General features: G+C 30.8%; 1 protein-coding gene and 1 pseudogene across 3 annotated transcripts; both read right to left on the bottom strand.

Annotated features, from left to right (window-relative positions):
- Window positions 1-2283: 2283 nt before the first annotated feature.
- On the bottom strand, window positions 2284-8482 carry LOC100819543 (LEC14B homolog). 3 transcript variants are annotated; one of them, XM_003546061.5, is made up of 10 exons: window positions 8256-8482; window positions 7389-7786; window positions 7118-7237; window positions 6860-6937; window positions 6167-6340; window positions 5689-5766; window positions 4074-4249; window positions 3181-3336; window positions 2830-2890; window positions 2284-2714 (listed from the first exon to the last, which is right to left on the bottom strand). In XM_003546061.5, the coding sequence occupies exons 2-10, from the start codon at window positions 7767-7769 to the stop codon at window positions 2511-2513; spliced, it is 1428 nt and encodes a 475-aa protein (XP_003546109.1). In that variant the 5' UTR covers window positions 7770-7786; window positions 8256-8482; the 3' UTR covers window positions 2284-2510. The 3 variants fall into 3 exon arrangements, with proteins under 3 accessions (XP_003546109.1, XP_040865904.1, XP_040865905.1); XM_041009970.1 differs by having other exon boundaries at window positions 8135-8461; XM_041009971.1 differs by lacking the exon at window positions 8256-8482 and adding an exon at window positions 7905-8046.
- A 2400-nt stretch (window positions 8483-10882) lies between these two features.
- LOC100775534 (sugar transporter ERD6-like 16) lies at window positions 10883-15455 on the bottom strand (annotated as a pseudogene).
- Between the last annotated feature and the right edge of the window lie 146 nt (window positions 15456-15601).

Genomic DNA, 15601 nt, shown 5'->3' with positions numbered 1-15601 from the left:
TTATGCTCCCTTTTCACGTTTGAGACATAAAATTTATCAGATTTATAATGTATTGTAGCACATTGTTTCATCCAAAGGTTAGTACAAGTTTCATGTTGAAATATACAAAATGGTAATTACAAGATGACAGGCAAAATCAGTATAGGTTAATCTGTTGTATTTTGCTCTTAAGTATTTATTGTATCCTAAGTTGCTTTTATTTGTTCTTTTCCTATTTTAACTTGAAAGTCTACATTAAAGCTTGAAGAATATCAACCACACAACAAAAAACTAGTGTACATAAAATAAGAAAAAGATGCGCTACTTTTAACAGGGAATATCATAAAGAATGTGGATGACTCCATTTCTTGATCTGATCTTCAAAGCTTCCTACTTTAGCCGATTGGTTCCAGTCACCAAGCCTGTTTGCATACATCTCATGATAAGCCTTGGCATTCACATGGCTAAAAATTCTGACTAATTTCCCATGTTCCTCATCCACCACCATTTATCCATCGATGGACACATGTCCTTGGGCCAAGACTTTAATGGTCTTTATCTCAAATTTTCCATTTAGAGATGAAGGGCCTTCAGCTAGGACAACGGCACCTAGAATTTCCCCTAAGAATGTGTCCTACAACATTATAAATACAAACCGTAAGTAACAAAAACAATGTAGAAACCAAATGATAGTAACCTACTATCATATGATGTATAAAAAGTAAACCCAATCTATAGAATAAATAGTGTATACATTGACGAGGTAAAGATTCTTGACATTCGTTCGGTTACAAGTTGACATGTATGATGAGTGTGTTAATATTTGTAATTTACAATAACTACATTAAAAGTCATAATTACTATAATTTGTGGTTGATAGTATAATTTTTTTTACCATGTATTACATAAAAATTAAATTCAACCAATAGAGTAAATATATATACAGTGTAAAAGTCATACTTATCATAATTTTTTTATTAGTTGATAGTGTAAAATATTTTATGATTTTTAAAAATATAAAATATTTTATATTCACAATGCATAAAAATTAAATTCAAAACCTATATGCTTTAGGTGATATTATTTAAAATGATTCAAGGTGCTCCAATTCCCTTTTGTTTCAGTCTCAAAAATTAAAGTTATAGCATTGAAGTCATACCATATGGTGATATCTGTGGTGGATTTGCTTCAGACGGTGTAGCCTTAATAGCACACGTAAGTCAGATCCAACCACCAATAGCATGCCAAGATGTTGCAGTTATTGATGTGCTGAGATTTATTTTTAATCAATAATTACTTTTACGTTTTTTTAAATTTTAATTCTTGAAATAGATATCAAATCAAGATATTTGGTGCAAAATCATAAGTATATTCTCTACTAGAAGTAATATTGTTCAAATTAAGTAAGATCACTTTAAGCTACAAAATCTTCACTTAGATTATTTAACGTAATTATATATTTAAAGCTCAAACTCAATACTATTATTTAGAATCAAGATATGAATAAATAAAATTAAAAGAAATATTAGTCTGTTTTAATAGATTTCATTTTATACTTAATATAAGTTGCTTAAAAGTTAAATCATATATTGATGTATCTGTTATTATATGGTGTTTAAAGTATTTTTTTTTCTTTTTTATTATATGTGAGAGACATGTGACTTATGTAGAAACTAATAAATAAATAATTAATAATTAATAATTAAATTATAATTTGGTTAAATAGAAAAAGTTTTTAGAGATAATGTTATTTAGTGGGAGTAGTGATTATAAAGGGATCAAACATGAAATTAGGTTTCCTTCCTAACAGAAAATATTATTCTCTATAATCTCTAACCATCATGAAGGTAGAGAGACAAAAAGAATAATTAAGAAAATAAAATCTTATTTTTCTTCTCTTTCAAGGAATCAAATACACCAAAAAGAAGTTTTACTATAGAAAGAAGTACGCACTATTTATCTATTATTTGCAAGAATCATATATTTCAAGATCCTATTGATTTCCTATAATTATTAATATAAGGAATTCTTAAGATTTACATTTATCACATAAAAGCTTTCATAATATATTATATCAAATTATTTATTTGTAAAATATGCATGTCAATACTTTATGTTCTATATTTTTCCCCAATCAAAGTGTAATGATATTATTTTAGAAAACGTGCAAAAAACATTTCTCTTAACTATTTAAAAAAATTTCCTTCATTGTTCATCTAGGAAATCTCACCCCTCTTGGAAACTTCATCATCAATGCAAACTTCAAAGCCCAAAGTTTTGAAGATATAATAGACCAGAGAGGAATTGGGCTCGTTTAATAGGGGACAACATTGTGCATTAACCAAGGCTTTATGTTCATCCATGATAGGATTACAAAACGTAAAGAACAAGGTATAAATCAATGTAACATTTTTTTTTGGGACCCTTTCTGTAAGTAGGAAAATAGAAGAAGTAAACAGAAAGAGACATGAATCCCATGTAACTAGCAAAATATAGTATGGATCCAGACACATATGTACAAAGAGCATGAACTATAGATAAAGCAAATTTCTCCTATGAATTCGACCTTCTCTTTTATTTGGAGAAGCAGGGGCTTCATCACTCCCAGGAAATTCCCACCTAACAACATCACCATCCCAAGCCGAAGTGATCATCATTGGATAATAGGGGTGCCAACTACAATCTCTTACAGGTGCCTCATGATGATCAAGTTTTGCAACTTGTGCACCACTCACCTACAAATAATGTTTAGACACTGATATCAGCTGACATAAATAAAAGGATTAAGCCAAGTCTTCTTCATACAAATGCAGTAACTGTTGATAAAAATATACAATTAATTCTTTTTACCAGGTCATATATGTAAACAGACGAATCACTAGACCCGGTGTAAATGTACTTTTGACCAGTGCTGCAATAAGAAATACACAAGAACAAGATGTCATATTCTCGTTCTTCAGAAAAATCATAAAAGAAGCATTATTGAAAGAGGAATGCTACCAAAATATGTTCCAGTCACTTAACTAACAGCTATTGAATTGGTTCACCACTATAATATATATAGCTATTTGATTTCAAAGTAAATACCAAATATCACAAGCAATTTCAACACCTAAATATGTTGGATAAGTTAGAATCTTATATCATGTAAAAGAACAATGATATACACCAGAGTAAGAATGTTCTAAAAGTAAAAGTTACCTATATGAAGGAGAGAAATAACAGCGCACTAAAGTACGCAACACTGAGTGACCTTTATATGTTGCTAACGATTGATCATGAGGATGCTTTAAATTTCTTGCATATTCAGGGTAGTCCATCCATCGATAGTCCCACTCATCATCTCCAAGGCCAAGACTGTTGGTTTAAGTAATAAACATCATTGTTAAATACACACCACAGACTAGAAGGGGAAAAAATAAAATGGAGTCACTTTTGTTTATAAGTTTATTTTTCTTGGACTTACGTATTGACCATAATAAAATACCATGCCCATGTCAATCAAAATTCATAAAAAGAAGTAGTGAGTCTATGCACAAAAACACACTCATGTGGAAGAGGAGTTAAGCTTTACAGTTATTAAAAACTAAGATGAATAACCATCCAATATATCTCTTGAAAGACAAAGTTCCACTTATGCAACATCAGTAAACTACAGTCAGTAGCATTGTAACAACAATTCTCAGTTCAGTTGTTCACAGTTGACAACCAGAATAACATTTATAAGGGTTTAGAAATAGAATCAATTAGACTCATTGTAACTTCCAAATTCGATGAATAATACTTCATGATTTTGCAGATTTTATTATTCAAATTACTGTAGTTTTTTTCCCAGGGGGAGAAGGGAACTATCACAGCCACATTTGGTTTGCCAACAAAGAGGCCTTATCATAACCAAGTTCTCATTTAAAGATCACATTGAATTTAAACAAGATAGGCCTGAGTATATTCTTTGTATTCTTTCTTCCTTCTACTTATTTCTCTTTGAAATGCCTACTCTAACATAAAAGCATTTCAAGTAGGTTTTAGAGGGAAACAATAGAATTCATTAGCATAACTATGAATGTAACAAAGTGAGAGATAAACAGATTTACTTTATGGCATTAGAAGACATCTTCCTTATATCCCATAATTTGGTAGTTTGATCTTTTCCATTAGAAATTAAATATCGACCATCCCCACGGCTATCAATGAATGTAATGCCTTCTAAATGTCCCATTAAGATACCAGCTGGTTGTCCTTTGGCGACAAAACAACGCCTATCCCACACCTGCACAAGGTCACAACAGCTATGAATTCCTTCAATGAGTAATTGCAAGCAGAAAAACCAAAGCAATGTATTGAGAAATAAAAGGATACAAAATTAAGAGTGTCAATGAGCAGCAACTTGAGAGCTAGTTTTAAATATTAAGCTCATTTAGTCATAAGCCAGGTCTAAGCTTAAAGAACATTGTCCTTGGGCTTGCACCCTGAGAGATATTCTGCAACTACATTCATAAATATGTATTTGTTATATATATGTCATATTTAATAAACTAATAAAGTACTGAGTATTTAATGCAGAACTCGTTCTTTAGTTTTCACATAAGAAAAAGATATCCATCGATTGCAAAGCTTGGTTCATTGAGTCACATGATTTCAGAAATACTCTTACTAATGCAAGCAAATCTAAACAACCCGGTCACTAGAGTATAAACATTGCTTGACTTTGATCAACAGTTGACACTAGTATTGTCCAACTTTGGACTCTTTATATTGTCAAACTTTCTCTTCTCTTCAGCAATGTAGCTAATTCATTAATCTAGAAGACACCAGATACCGTATTAAATGTTAGAAACCATGTTCACTTTTTTGACAATTAAATAATTTGAGTGATAATAAATATGCTAATAGCCACATTTTTTTTGGTGAAGTGCTAATAGCCACATTTCAACTAACTTCACAAGCAATATAGGCAAGCAATAGAAAGCCTAAGATTTTTTTCACAAAATCATCTAAACCAAAACTTCCAAGCATTTGATGAATATTCTTACAAGCACGAAGGCTTAAAAAAACTTCATACTGCACTTTGAGGAAAGATAATCTTGAAGAATTTGATTTCTTTAAAAGAAAAAAAAAATTCAAGGAACAAGCTTAATCTTGAAGAACATCTATATGTTGGTTTCATTTTAACACTTTGAGGAAAGTTAATTTATTTGATAAAAGAAGATTCTTCCCCATATTGAATTGTTCTGACAAGCCTTTTTTTTCCAAAAAAAAAATAAAAATCATTATATCAAATACTTACATGCCAGCCTTCAAGTTAGTTGAACTGGGTCCAGTCCAGAAGAAGAAATAGAGAAATGAAATTCCAGACTTCCAGGATCTCATGAGGTATATGATTTAAAATAATATTTCAGAGTAAATTTACTACACATTTATAAATAGTATTTCTTCATAACAAGCTACTCAGGCATATTAAGTAAAGGATGAAATGAATGGAAACTATATCCTTAGCATTACAAGAAACTCCTAAGCCAATTGCATTGCCATCAACTAAGATCAGATTGCATCAACTACCCTTTCAACAGAGCTCTAATGCCGTGATCAGTACTGTAAACTTAACTCGCCAATAATGGAATAAAGACATACATTAAACAAAAATATTGCTTCCAACATAGATATTTGTGGATATTAACAAATTCAATTTAACAAGATTATGAATATTACCTTGATAAAACTATCATCACTACCGGAAAATATTAGATGGCCAGATTCATCAGCAAAGCAGACAGTGTTAACATCAGACTGCAACATGAAAAAGGCACATCAGGGTCAGATATGATCCAACTTCCATGCTCGCAAATAATGGTCCTCCTTGATTCACTATATGCCACTTTAAATTGACGAACAAATTATTAACAATTATATACAAGTCATTCTTAAAATATGAAGGAACAGGAAGAGAAGATTCTCAGACTCAAAATTTGGCTGTCTTAAGGTCTATGCTTCCCCAAAACCCTTAATTGCTCCCATAATGAACCACAAGATTCGGTTTTGACAGATTCAGGTCAACGTATCTAAATTGAATTTCAGCTTTTATTCTGATTTTAAGCAGTCAGCCAACTTTCAACAAGTATCCCAATATATTTGAAACTTTTTTATTAATTATTCAAAAATACAAATTATAGCAAATAATATATAATACCTGGTGAGCAGGAATTCTAAGGCTCAGCTTATCTGCTCCAAGATCATATACACATATCGAGCAATCACTAGTTCCAGCCACAAGCTCTCGCCCATCCGTTGAAAATTTGACAGAGAAAATTCCAAATTCATCATCACCATTATCAGAAGAGAAATTTAATCCATAGTGAATTTCCTGCAATAATAGAAGGGTTCCTGAATGTAAATCAAACAGTTATTTAATGTGTGTATACACACACAGATGCATACATACACTATAAAAAATATTTAAGGTTAGAAGTTTAAAGCATTAGAACAAATATGCTACTTAATAATAAAAATAAATAAACAGGTTGGCTCATTGGCTGTGTCTTTAACAAAGCACTACAAATTTTCCCATTCTATATGTGAGTTTGGAGAGACCTCATCCTATGACCTAGAATTCAACAGTAGTAGGAGCATGCTTGTGACAATGTAAGAAGCATTTCATTATTTTACAGATTCAAATTGCTTAGAATAAGGAACCAAGTTTTGCATTGGCCACTAGTATATCTTACAAAAATAACTTGTACAATAATTGTAAATAATATAACTATCACACAACTAGGGAAAAAACTGTAAATGTAACATCTTCTCCTTTGCAATATTATAAAAAGCTATGAAACTATATTTCTCTGGCTATAATGAATGGGTGTGAGAAATTTTCAGTACATACTGTAACATTTGCTATTGATTCTGTTGTGCCAGATCCCACGGTAACAATATGGATAATTGGTGACATACTGGCATAAACCTGCAATAGTTAGTTTTCAAATTGAAAAATGTGAGTTGCAAGAAGTTAAAAGAAACAAAGTGACAAATAGCTCAGACTTATATAAGATTCACATTCTTAATTGGTTGTTTATAACAGCAAATTCTTAATCCTAGTAATGTCCATGAACGCCACCTCCATTGGCAATCAACTCAAACTTACAAGATAGAGTTGATCTGGCGAGAGAGATGTATCAGTAACTGTCCACCGTAACTTTCTAGCAGAAATGTCCTTTTTAACTTTCCAGCCCTGGTCAACATCATAGATCCTGATGTGGCTTCCCTGTTTTATAACAAAGCACAAACAACTAAAAGTGAAGATCTAGAGACCCTTTTGTACCTGTACCAAACTCTTCAATTTAATAAAATCGCCTTCAGCTTCATACATAATTTATGTACACAATAACTACGATGATAATGACAATAGTAATAACCTGGAATCCAGCAATTAAAAGAGAACCATCAGCAGAAAACTGTGAAACATAGGCACGACTTTTCATCCGATCCACAATCCAAGGACCTTTGGTAGGCAAATAGCGGCTTAACACATGACACCCATCTGCTGATGAAAATCTCCCTCTTCCAGAATAATTACCTTCTCTACCAACCAGCATTCTCACAGTAGATGCAGGTAACCTCATCTTACCAGGAACAACACGACCCAAAAGCTCATGAGGACTTGACCTAAGTTTTGTGAGCTGTGCAATTTCATGATCAAGATGATTATCCCTTTCTCCAACTATTCCACTTGAAGAAGATTCATTATTGGCACTACCATCACTACAAGTACTTTTATTTTTATTCAACCAACTCATAATTCTCTCTCTATATCCTGCAAAAAGCATCAAGTCCAATAAGAAATACTGAACCAGAAGACTTTTTAATCACAAATACACAAAAATCTTATAATTTTTAATTGTTTCAAACCCAAAATGACTAGCAATACTAACATTCAGTGCCAATAGAGAACCCCTTTCAGACTCAATTATGAAGAAGCAAGACAAATGAAATAAAGTAAAAACAGATGTGCTCAGAACCAAACGTTTTTCAAGTGTAGTCCTTTTTGGTTGATGCAACAAAAGGGTAGGTGTGAAAATTGAAGAGAACCACATAATTAAACAAAAAGAAAGGAACTTTAGTCCAATTATGAGAATTAAAAGGAAAATGAATATCCGCGTACCAAATGAAACTCAATTCAGCATCACTGCACTGCGAGTTATCAAACAGTTGAAGTAAAAACTGAAAAAAAAATAGTAAATGGATAAAGGGATTATTGAGGAATGGAGATTGAAGAAGGTGACCTCTGATTGGAACACGAAGGTGAGTCTTGATTGGCTTGCTTTGCTTGCTTTGCTTCGGTTTTTGGTGCTGTAGTGTGTGTGTGTTTGTGATGAAAATTGGAAAGAATAAAGAATGTTAAATATTGGAAAAATGGAAATGTCAAAGCCCCTTTCGTTTCCTTGGCTTTGCTTGGTTTCTTCTCAATTTGCATACGTACACACACATAGAAGGTGCAGCGTCAATCTTTAGTTGAGTTAAATATGGTATTGTTTAAGTAGTGTCTTAACGATAATTAAGTGGGGAAAAAATTGAATGTATAAATCACAAAAGAGTAAAAAAAATATGAGTTAAATATGGTATCATTAAAAAAAATTCTACTCATATTTTCTTAATTAATGCTCTTAATAAATAGTACTTGTTAGTATTTGCCTAAATACTATTAGAACCAAAAAGCTTAAAAAATCTGATTAAGACATTAATGAATATTTTTATTAAAATTAAAAATTATGTCAAAACTATATTAATAATACTTTGGTTTATAAGGAGTACTAGTAACTTTATTTTCAATATTTTTTCTAATACACTTTATAATTTAAAATTATTGAAATTTAAACATAATTAATATGACTTATTGAATAAGAAATTCAACTTACTAAATACGTTTTTAATTTTTATAAATATAGAAATTTTTTATAGTTTCTAAAAAAATTCTTTTCTTTGAATCCATACTTTTTCTTTTAAAAAAACAATAATGTGTCAGTGTATATAGTAATTTTTCTTCAGAAAAAGATCATATCTTTTTTGTTCGTCATTTATAAAAATAGAAAATATACATGAAATATTTTTATGATATAAAAGATTTAATCACTCATTAATTACAATTACAAAAAAATTTCAGAAACATGTGTTTTTAGTTTCTAATGATGGACTAGAATCACATTACTTTTAATAAATGTAGAGACTAAATATATATATATATATATATATATATATAATTATAGTGATTAAAAATAATATTTTGAAGGAACAAAAATATATTTGACCTTAAATATTTTCAAGATATTAAATATTTTTCAAAATTAATATTTTATAAGATACTAAAATGATTAGAATGAGATATTATATAAGATATGTTACTCAATTAGAAAATAGTAAAAATATCTAATAAACATTATTTATTGAAATATAAAATATTTAATATTTATCTTTATTCATATCAAACAATTAAAAAGTAATTAAATGATATATTTCAAAGTCAAAATAATATAAATATTTGATATTTTTATATCAGACTTTATTTCTAAGACGTGTAAGATATATGCACAAAAATCAACTTAAATTTTGATGTATCTGGTTGAGGTAATAATTATCATCCATTTAAAAAAACGACAATTAATAATGAACTGATGAGGTAAAGAATATGGATAGTTCTCAAATTTAATTTTTCATGTCAGTAATGCGACAAGGGAAAAAATACTCAAACTATCACATGCTACCTAAGTCTCTGTAGTCCTTTATGTAAAGAAAAAAAACAAAATATAACATTTTCTTTTTATCTTGATTATAAAAAGCATATAACTAAATTTGTCCAACTATTAACAAAACAAAAAATATTATTAATTAAAAAAGTTATCTCTTAAAAAATAATCATCACTTAAACTATTTAATGTTATAAGCAATTTTAAAATAAAATCAAAATTTATAGTATTATAGATTAAAATTAATTAATATAAATATTTTTATTAATTTTGATAAATTAAATATTTGTTTATTATATATAGAACGGAAGATAATAGTATATAGTTCTTTTTATAAAAATAAAAAATCCGTTAAATTTCATAGCCTTCCTCTTTATATTAGAACCTCAACACGTCTCTATCCACCTGTTCCAAATTCGAACTACATGGCATCACAAGAAGCATAGGTGAATTTTTCCAAGCAATTAATTAGTCACGCAATGAAGCTACAGTTGGATTACTTTTTGTAAAGTAAACAACAAATTATTAGAAAAAGAGAAATGATGCTTGTAAAATAAGTTATACAATAAAGAGAGAGAAAAGAAAAAAAGTAAAAGAAAAGACAAAATTTTGAAACATAATAAATAATATAATAGAGAGAAATAAAAATGTAAAATGATGATGTATAAATTATTATAAAATTATTGTATATATATTATAATTCTATTATTATTATTATTATAAAAAAAATGGATATGACACATTTTGTTATTTTATGTCTTGACGGTTCTAAATAAGTAAATGGATTAAAAGAATGATATAAAAATTAAAATATATTTTTTATCTTTATATATATTGAAATGTTCGGAATCAATTTTTATAAAAAAACTTGGTATGATTTTTTTTCATGTAAAATTAGAATGTGTTTAATTTTGATCTGGAGTTAGATTGGGTTATATTTGAACCTAATTTGTTAGATGACTATGCAAATAAGGGAGTCCATTAGTCGATTAACATCCGACAAGTGTGAATGCTCAAACCCTCTCTCTTGAATCCATGGGTGATTCAGCCTTACAAGCCAACAAGTACTGCGTGGATGACATCTATGTGCTCGACATCAGGCGATTTTTAACTCCGAGAAATTGTAACAACTAGTAGTCAACCATGAAACCAATGAAAAAGTGACACAATAGGAGAGTGAATCTCTTTTATCTTTATGAACTAATGCAAGCCTGAACCTCTTCCAAAGTTTTTCCTTTGGTTTCTGGGACTAATTTTGCTACAAACAGAATAGTTAAGAGGGAACTTCCAGCATACAAAAACTAAGTACCTGTCCAAAAAAATAAAACAATATAAATACATTTTACTGATTATAGTAAGATTGGAACAAGAATGCTGATTAACTGTGTTTCTATAATACTATTATGTGCTTACCAGGAGAACTCCAGCTCATGAGAAAGTTGAAAGTATATGAAACTATCCAAGCTCCAAGCCAATTCACCAAAACCACCAAGCTTCCAGCAATTCCCTTCACATGTATGGGAAAGATCTGAAATATGAAAAGTAGCATTTGATAGAATATTCATTTCTTTGATTTTCCTACCATCAAGGATAGGAAAAAAGAAAACCATTCATATATTTTTAACTTCGGGTCTTTACTTCAACTATGTTCTTTAAGGAGGTCTTATATAGGAGGGACAATAGTAGCTCCAGTTGGCAATCTTTTGCTCTTTTTTTTTTTCATTGGAAAACAAAAGCTTAAAATGTTACATCTCTTGATAAAGAACTTTTTTGAAACAAATATTGATGGCTGCCATTTCTTTAACTATATGCTACGGCCTACAAGAGCTTAACTCTAACATTATAACTTTTTGTGTCAAATGATACATACCTCTGACATTATCACCCAAGGAACTGGTCCCTCGCCAATTGAATATGCTGCTATGTAGATCTAATCACAAAAGGTTCAAAAGATGGGAGAATTTCAGGTTAAACTAGAATTCGAGAGAAGGGGGAGGAGGCATTTTTTTTAGCAAAAAAATAAGTCAGCTCAGGTCATCAAACATGTCAAACTGTTCGGAAATTTCTTGGAAGGTTTTCAATCAGTTAAGAGAGCTTGGAAAGCACCAGAATTTCAGCAGCTTCATCAGAAATATCAACATCTTTTCCCCGAAGTCTCCTTAAAGCTAGTTGAAATTATTTTTCACGGCCAACCTTAGCCTACAAACAATACATATATACATACATGTTAACTTTCATTGCAATATTCCTGTTATATTTATATATCTTCAAGAATAAAATAAAGGAGCATTTGGTCCTTAGATAATGATTCTAGCTTAATAATGCTTACCAGCCATCTGGGGGACTCAGGGATAAAGCACAAACCAACCAGCCAGCAATGCAAGACACTAGCCCTTCAAAGTTCAAACCAAGCCAACAGTTATACCTTTCTATCAATAATTTGTTACGCCTTAAGGTACAATTCAAAACTAATGTCATTGTGTACTTACCCGCTAGAGCAAGTTTTCTCCAATTTATGACACTTCCTAATAAGAATGATACTGACGCTTCAGTAACAATCAAAAGCTGTAAAACATTCAAAGTCAACCAAAATTCAACTCAATTATACTTCTTAACTTCTAAATTTTAGTGGAAGAACAAATTCAATAATTTTTTTTTATCGACAAATGTTAGTTGTTAGTATGTTAGTTTTTTTTTAGTGGGAGGATTTGAATCTATGACCTATCCCTCCCTCCCTTCACCATTTACCACCAAACCAACCTTATATCTCCACAAATACAATAATTTTTAATATTCCCTCACCTGATTTGTTGTTGCAAGTTCTTCTCGAAGATTTTTGGGTGCAATTTCTACTATATATACAGGAACCTGTCCCATTTTGCTGACTCTTGTTAGATATAGTGAAGAGGCAACATATAAATATATATAGAGAAAAAAGGTTATGCATTGACGGTGTAAAATAATTTTACACTAACATCCAATTACAGAACACCATGTATGGTAAGTTTGTTAATTTTTACAAAACTAACAATGATTTGTGGTTGAATGATAGTGTAAGATTGTTTCACTCTGTTAGTACATTACTAAAACTCATATATATAACTATTAAAGTTAAATGGCACGTGACTAAACTTTATGAATGAAAATAAATAAATGTGTCTTGATTATCAAAATTATTTACCACGTATGAGATAACTCCAATGCCGTACCCTGTGAAAAATCTTCCCAAGTCAAGGGAGTAAGAACCCTGCAGTAAAGTAAACAGAATAGCATGAGTGAACCTATATTTTGTATTCTGCAACAACTTTTTTTAGTATGAACACATATTGTGCAGAAGATGAATACCTTTGAGAAGAAGACAACTAACCATCCTGTAATGCAAAATCCCGCTGAAATCCTCATTGCCTGTTTCCCATGGAAAGTATACACGGTTCAAAATATATAGTTGTCTTGCGTGAACATATTATATAGACACAAGCAATTAATATCTGAAAATAATGCTAAAATAACTTCAACATTGACTACATTTATTAAGCATTTAAATTTCACATACCCCTTTGCGGCCAATGAAATCTGTAATCCGGCCGCTGCTTATAGCCCCAAGCATTGCACCAATGGTCACTAATGAACCAAACATGGAAAACTACCAATTGCAAAAATTAAAAAAAAAAAATCAGAAGAGAAATATTATATAAATGTGAATGAGAAGGGAAAACTAGAATACTATCCTCAGCAAGAGATAGATTAAGATCTGCTCTGATAGCTGCTTGAGTGGGTGCTGAATATCCCACCTGCCAAAATAATAACTTCAGCTAAACATATAAAACTTTTTTTCTTTTTATTTGGTGTGATTTTTGGTTTGTTTCCTAACCCAGAAAACAAACACATGTAGTGACCTGTATTTTCAGAATGCTTCTTTCTCAAGCCATGCACCAAGTTTTTCACTTTTTTCTTTTCTTATTTTCACTTTCCATAGTTTGGTCACTGAAAACATACAAGCTAGACAACATAGATTGTGTGGCAATTATAACGTTCATGTGCTTAAAGATACTTACACAATTTCCAAATGTGAAAGAACCACAAACAGCAACAAGTGTGCTAAGCAAAACCATTCCAATGGATCCATTTTCCACACTCTCATCTGATCCAACTTCTTTACAAGCAACCTCCTCTGGTTGAACGAAGGGCTCTTGCAAATATCCACTCTCCACATCCTTGTGCTGCTCAATTGCCATTTTCTTAAATAGCTAGAAAAATGGCCTCAAAAAGACAGTGACAACACAATAGCAACACAAGAATTAGAGAACATGCATGCAAAAGCATGCTGTGTTGGAGGGTATTTATATTGCATGTACCACAGCAACATTTTGGGCAAATATGTTTCCAATGTTGCCTTGATACTGTTCATTAGGGAATAGAAGGAATTAAGGGTATGGCATGGTAAAATGAACAAGCATGTCAAATTAGACATAATGTAAACTGCATGTGGGAATGAAGCTGTCTGAAGGGCAATTACAAATGGCCAATCTATGACAAATTATTAGAAACTTCATTACAGCACATGTATGATTCTGACCAATATTTATGTGAGCATATTCAAGATTTTTAATTTATAAAAAAATAATAATAGAACTCAATTATGTGATATATAGAGATTAATGAAAATCACAATAATCCCTATTATATCCAAAACGACCAATAATTTCTCCCAATGTAGACCCTTTCCTTAGAGTAATGGATTAGAAAGACCAAGTTGTTGGTTTCTTTGGTAAACAAATTGCAGGGGGCTGCGGTGGCCAGTGCATGATTGCCCTTTGCTTATTCATCTCAGCTTATGTGATTCCTACTCGGATGGAACAATACAAGCTATATATCAATATAATACGCCTGTCATATTAGGCTTCAGGCTTTAGAATCCATTCCATATTTTCATGGTTTCGGGTATACAATGATTGGGCACATACATGGAAATGTGTGAGGCTGGAAGTGTGTTCTCTTCAATCAAGTAGTAGTATTTCTTTTGGTCTCAAATATAAGCAAAAAATAAAATAAAATAACTTATGTTTGTCAAGAAAATTAGTTGGATTGCATCATTTAATTGCATCAAAGTAAACATTTTTTTTCAAGTTCCCTTCCTTAGAACCTGATTTAAGAAACAAAGAGAGAGAGAGAATCATTGGAAACAAAACATCAATTAAATAAAACAAGTCAGAGATCCTGAAGGTACTATCCTTCTATGCTTCCACTGTCTCACATTTCTTCTCTAATTCCCTTAAACAAAATATAATTTCCACTCTATTTACTACCTCTCCCTCTATTTTCGGATTATTAGCAGGATTAATAGGAATTAGTAACCTGGACATGATGATGAAAACTAGGAGGTAGGTTCTGCCTTTTCACAAACTGCGTTGAGAATGATGTCATGCCTAACATGGTACTAGTTGGAAAACTTTTCTCGTGGAAAAAATGGTCTAACACTTTCTGTGCTCTTTCTGACTCACAAGTTTAGCTTCTCATGTCAGAATCTCAGAGGAAGACGCCACACAGTTGAACCTAAAAGGATAAACTTTTTTTCTCTCCGATAAATAGTTTAAAATATATAATTTTTATATGCAAGTAGTCGTTGAATTCACGACTTCTATAGACATATATATATTCAAAAGGCGAAATCATGGTTAGAATCACGACTTCACTAAAACAAAACGAAAAAGAAAGAGAAATTCTTTGACTTCGATGCAATCAAGAGATGTTTATAAGCTTCTTTTGGATGATAAATATTTCGATTCTAATGGTATTAATTTTTTAAAACTTTTATGTTCCTCATCTGGAGCTAATTATAGTGTTTAAAATGAAGTGTTTTATTTAGAAAAAAAGTACGCATAAAACTT

Source organism: Glycine max, chromosome 15, assembly GCF_000004515.6.
Source record: "Glycine max cultivar Williams 82 chromosome 15, Glycine_max_v4.0, whole genome shotgun sequence".
Taxonomy (NCBI): domain Eukaryota; kingdom Viridiplantae; phylum Streptophyta; class Magnoliopsida; order Fabales; family Fabaceae; genus Glycine; species Glycine max.
The sequence above is the reverse complement of the archived record's forward strand: the minus strand, read 5'-3'. Positions and strand labels throughout refer to the sequence as shown.

Coding starts and splice junctions, on each gene's coding strand:
- LOC100819543 (XM_003546061.5), bottom strand. CDS start 7,769: ATGAGTTGGTTGAATAAAAATAAAAGTACTTGTAGTGATGGTAGTGCC. Junction 3,337..4,073: donor ATGTCTTCTAATGCCATAAA/GTAAATCTGTTT, acceptor TTAAACCAACAG/TCTTGGCCTTGGAGATGATG. Junction 2,891..3,180: donor TATTTCTCTCCTTCATATAG/GTAACTTTTACT, acceptor TTCTTATTGCAG/CACTGGTCAAAAGTACATTT.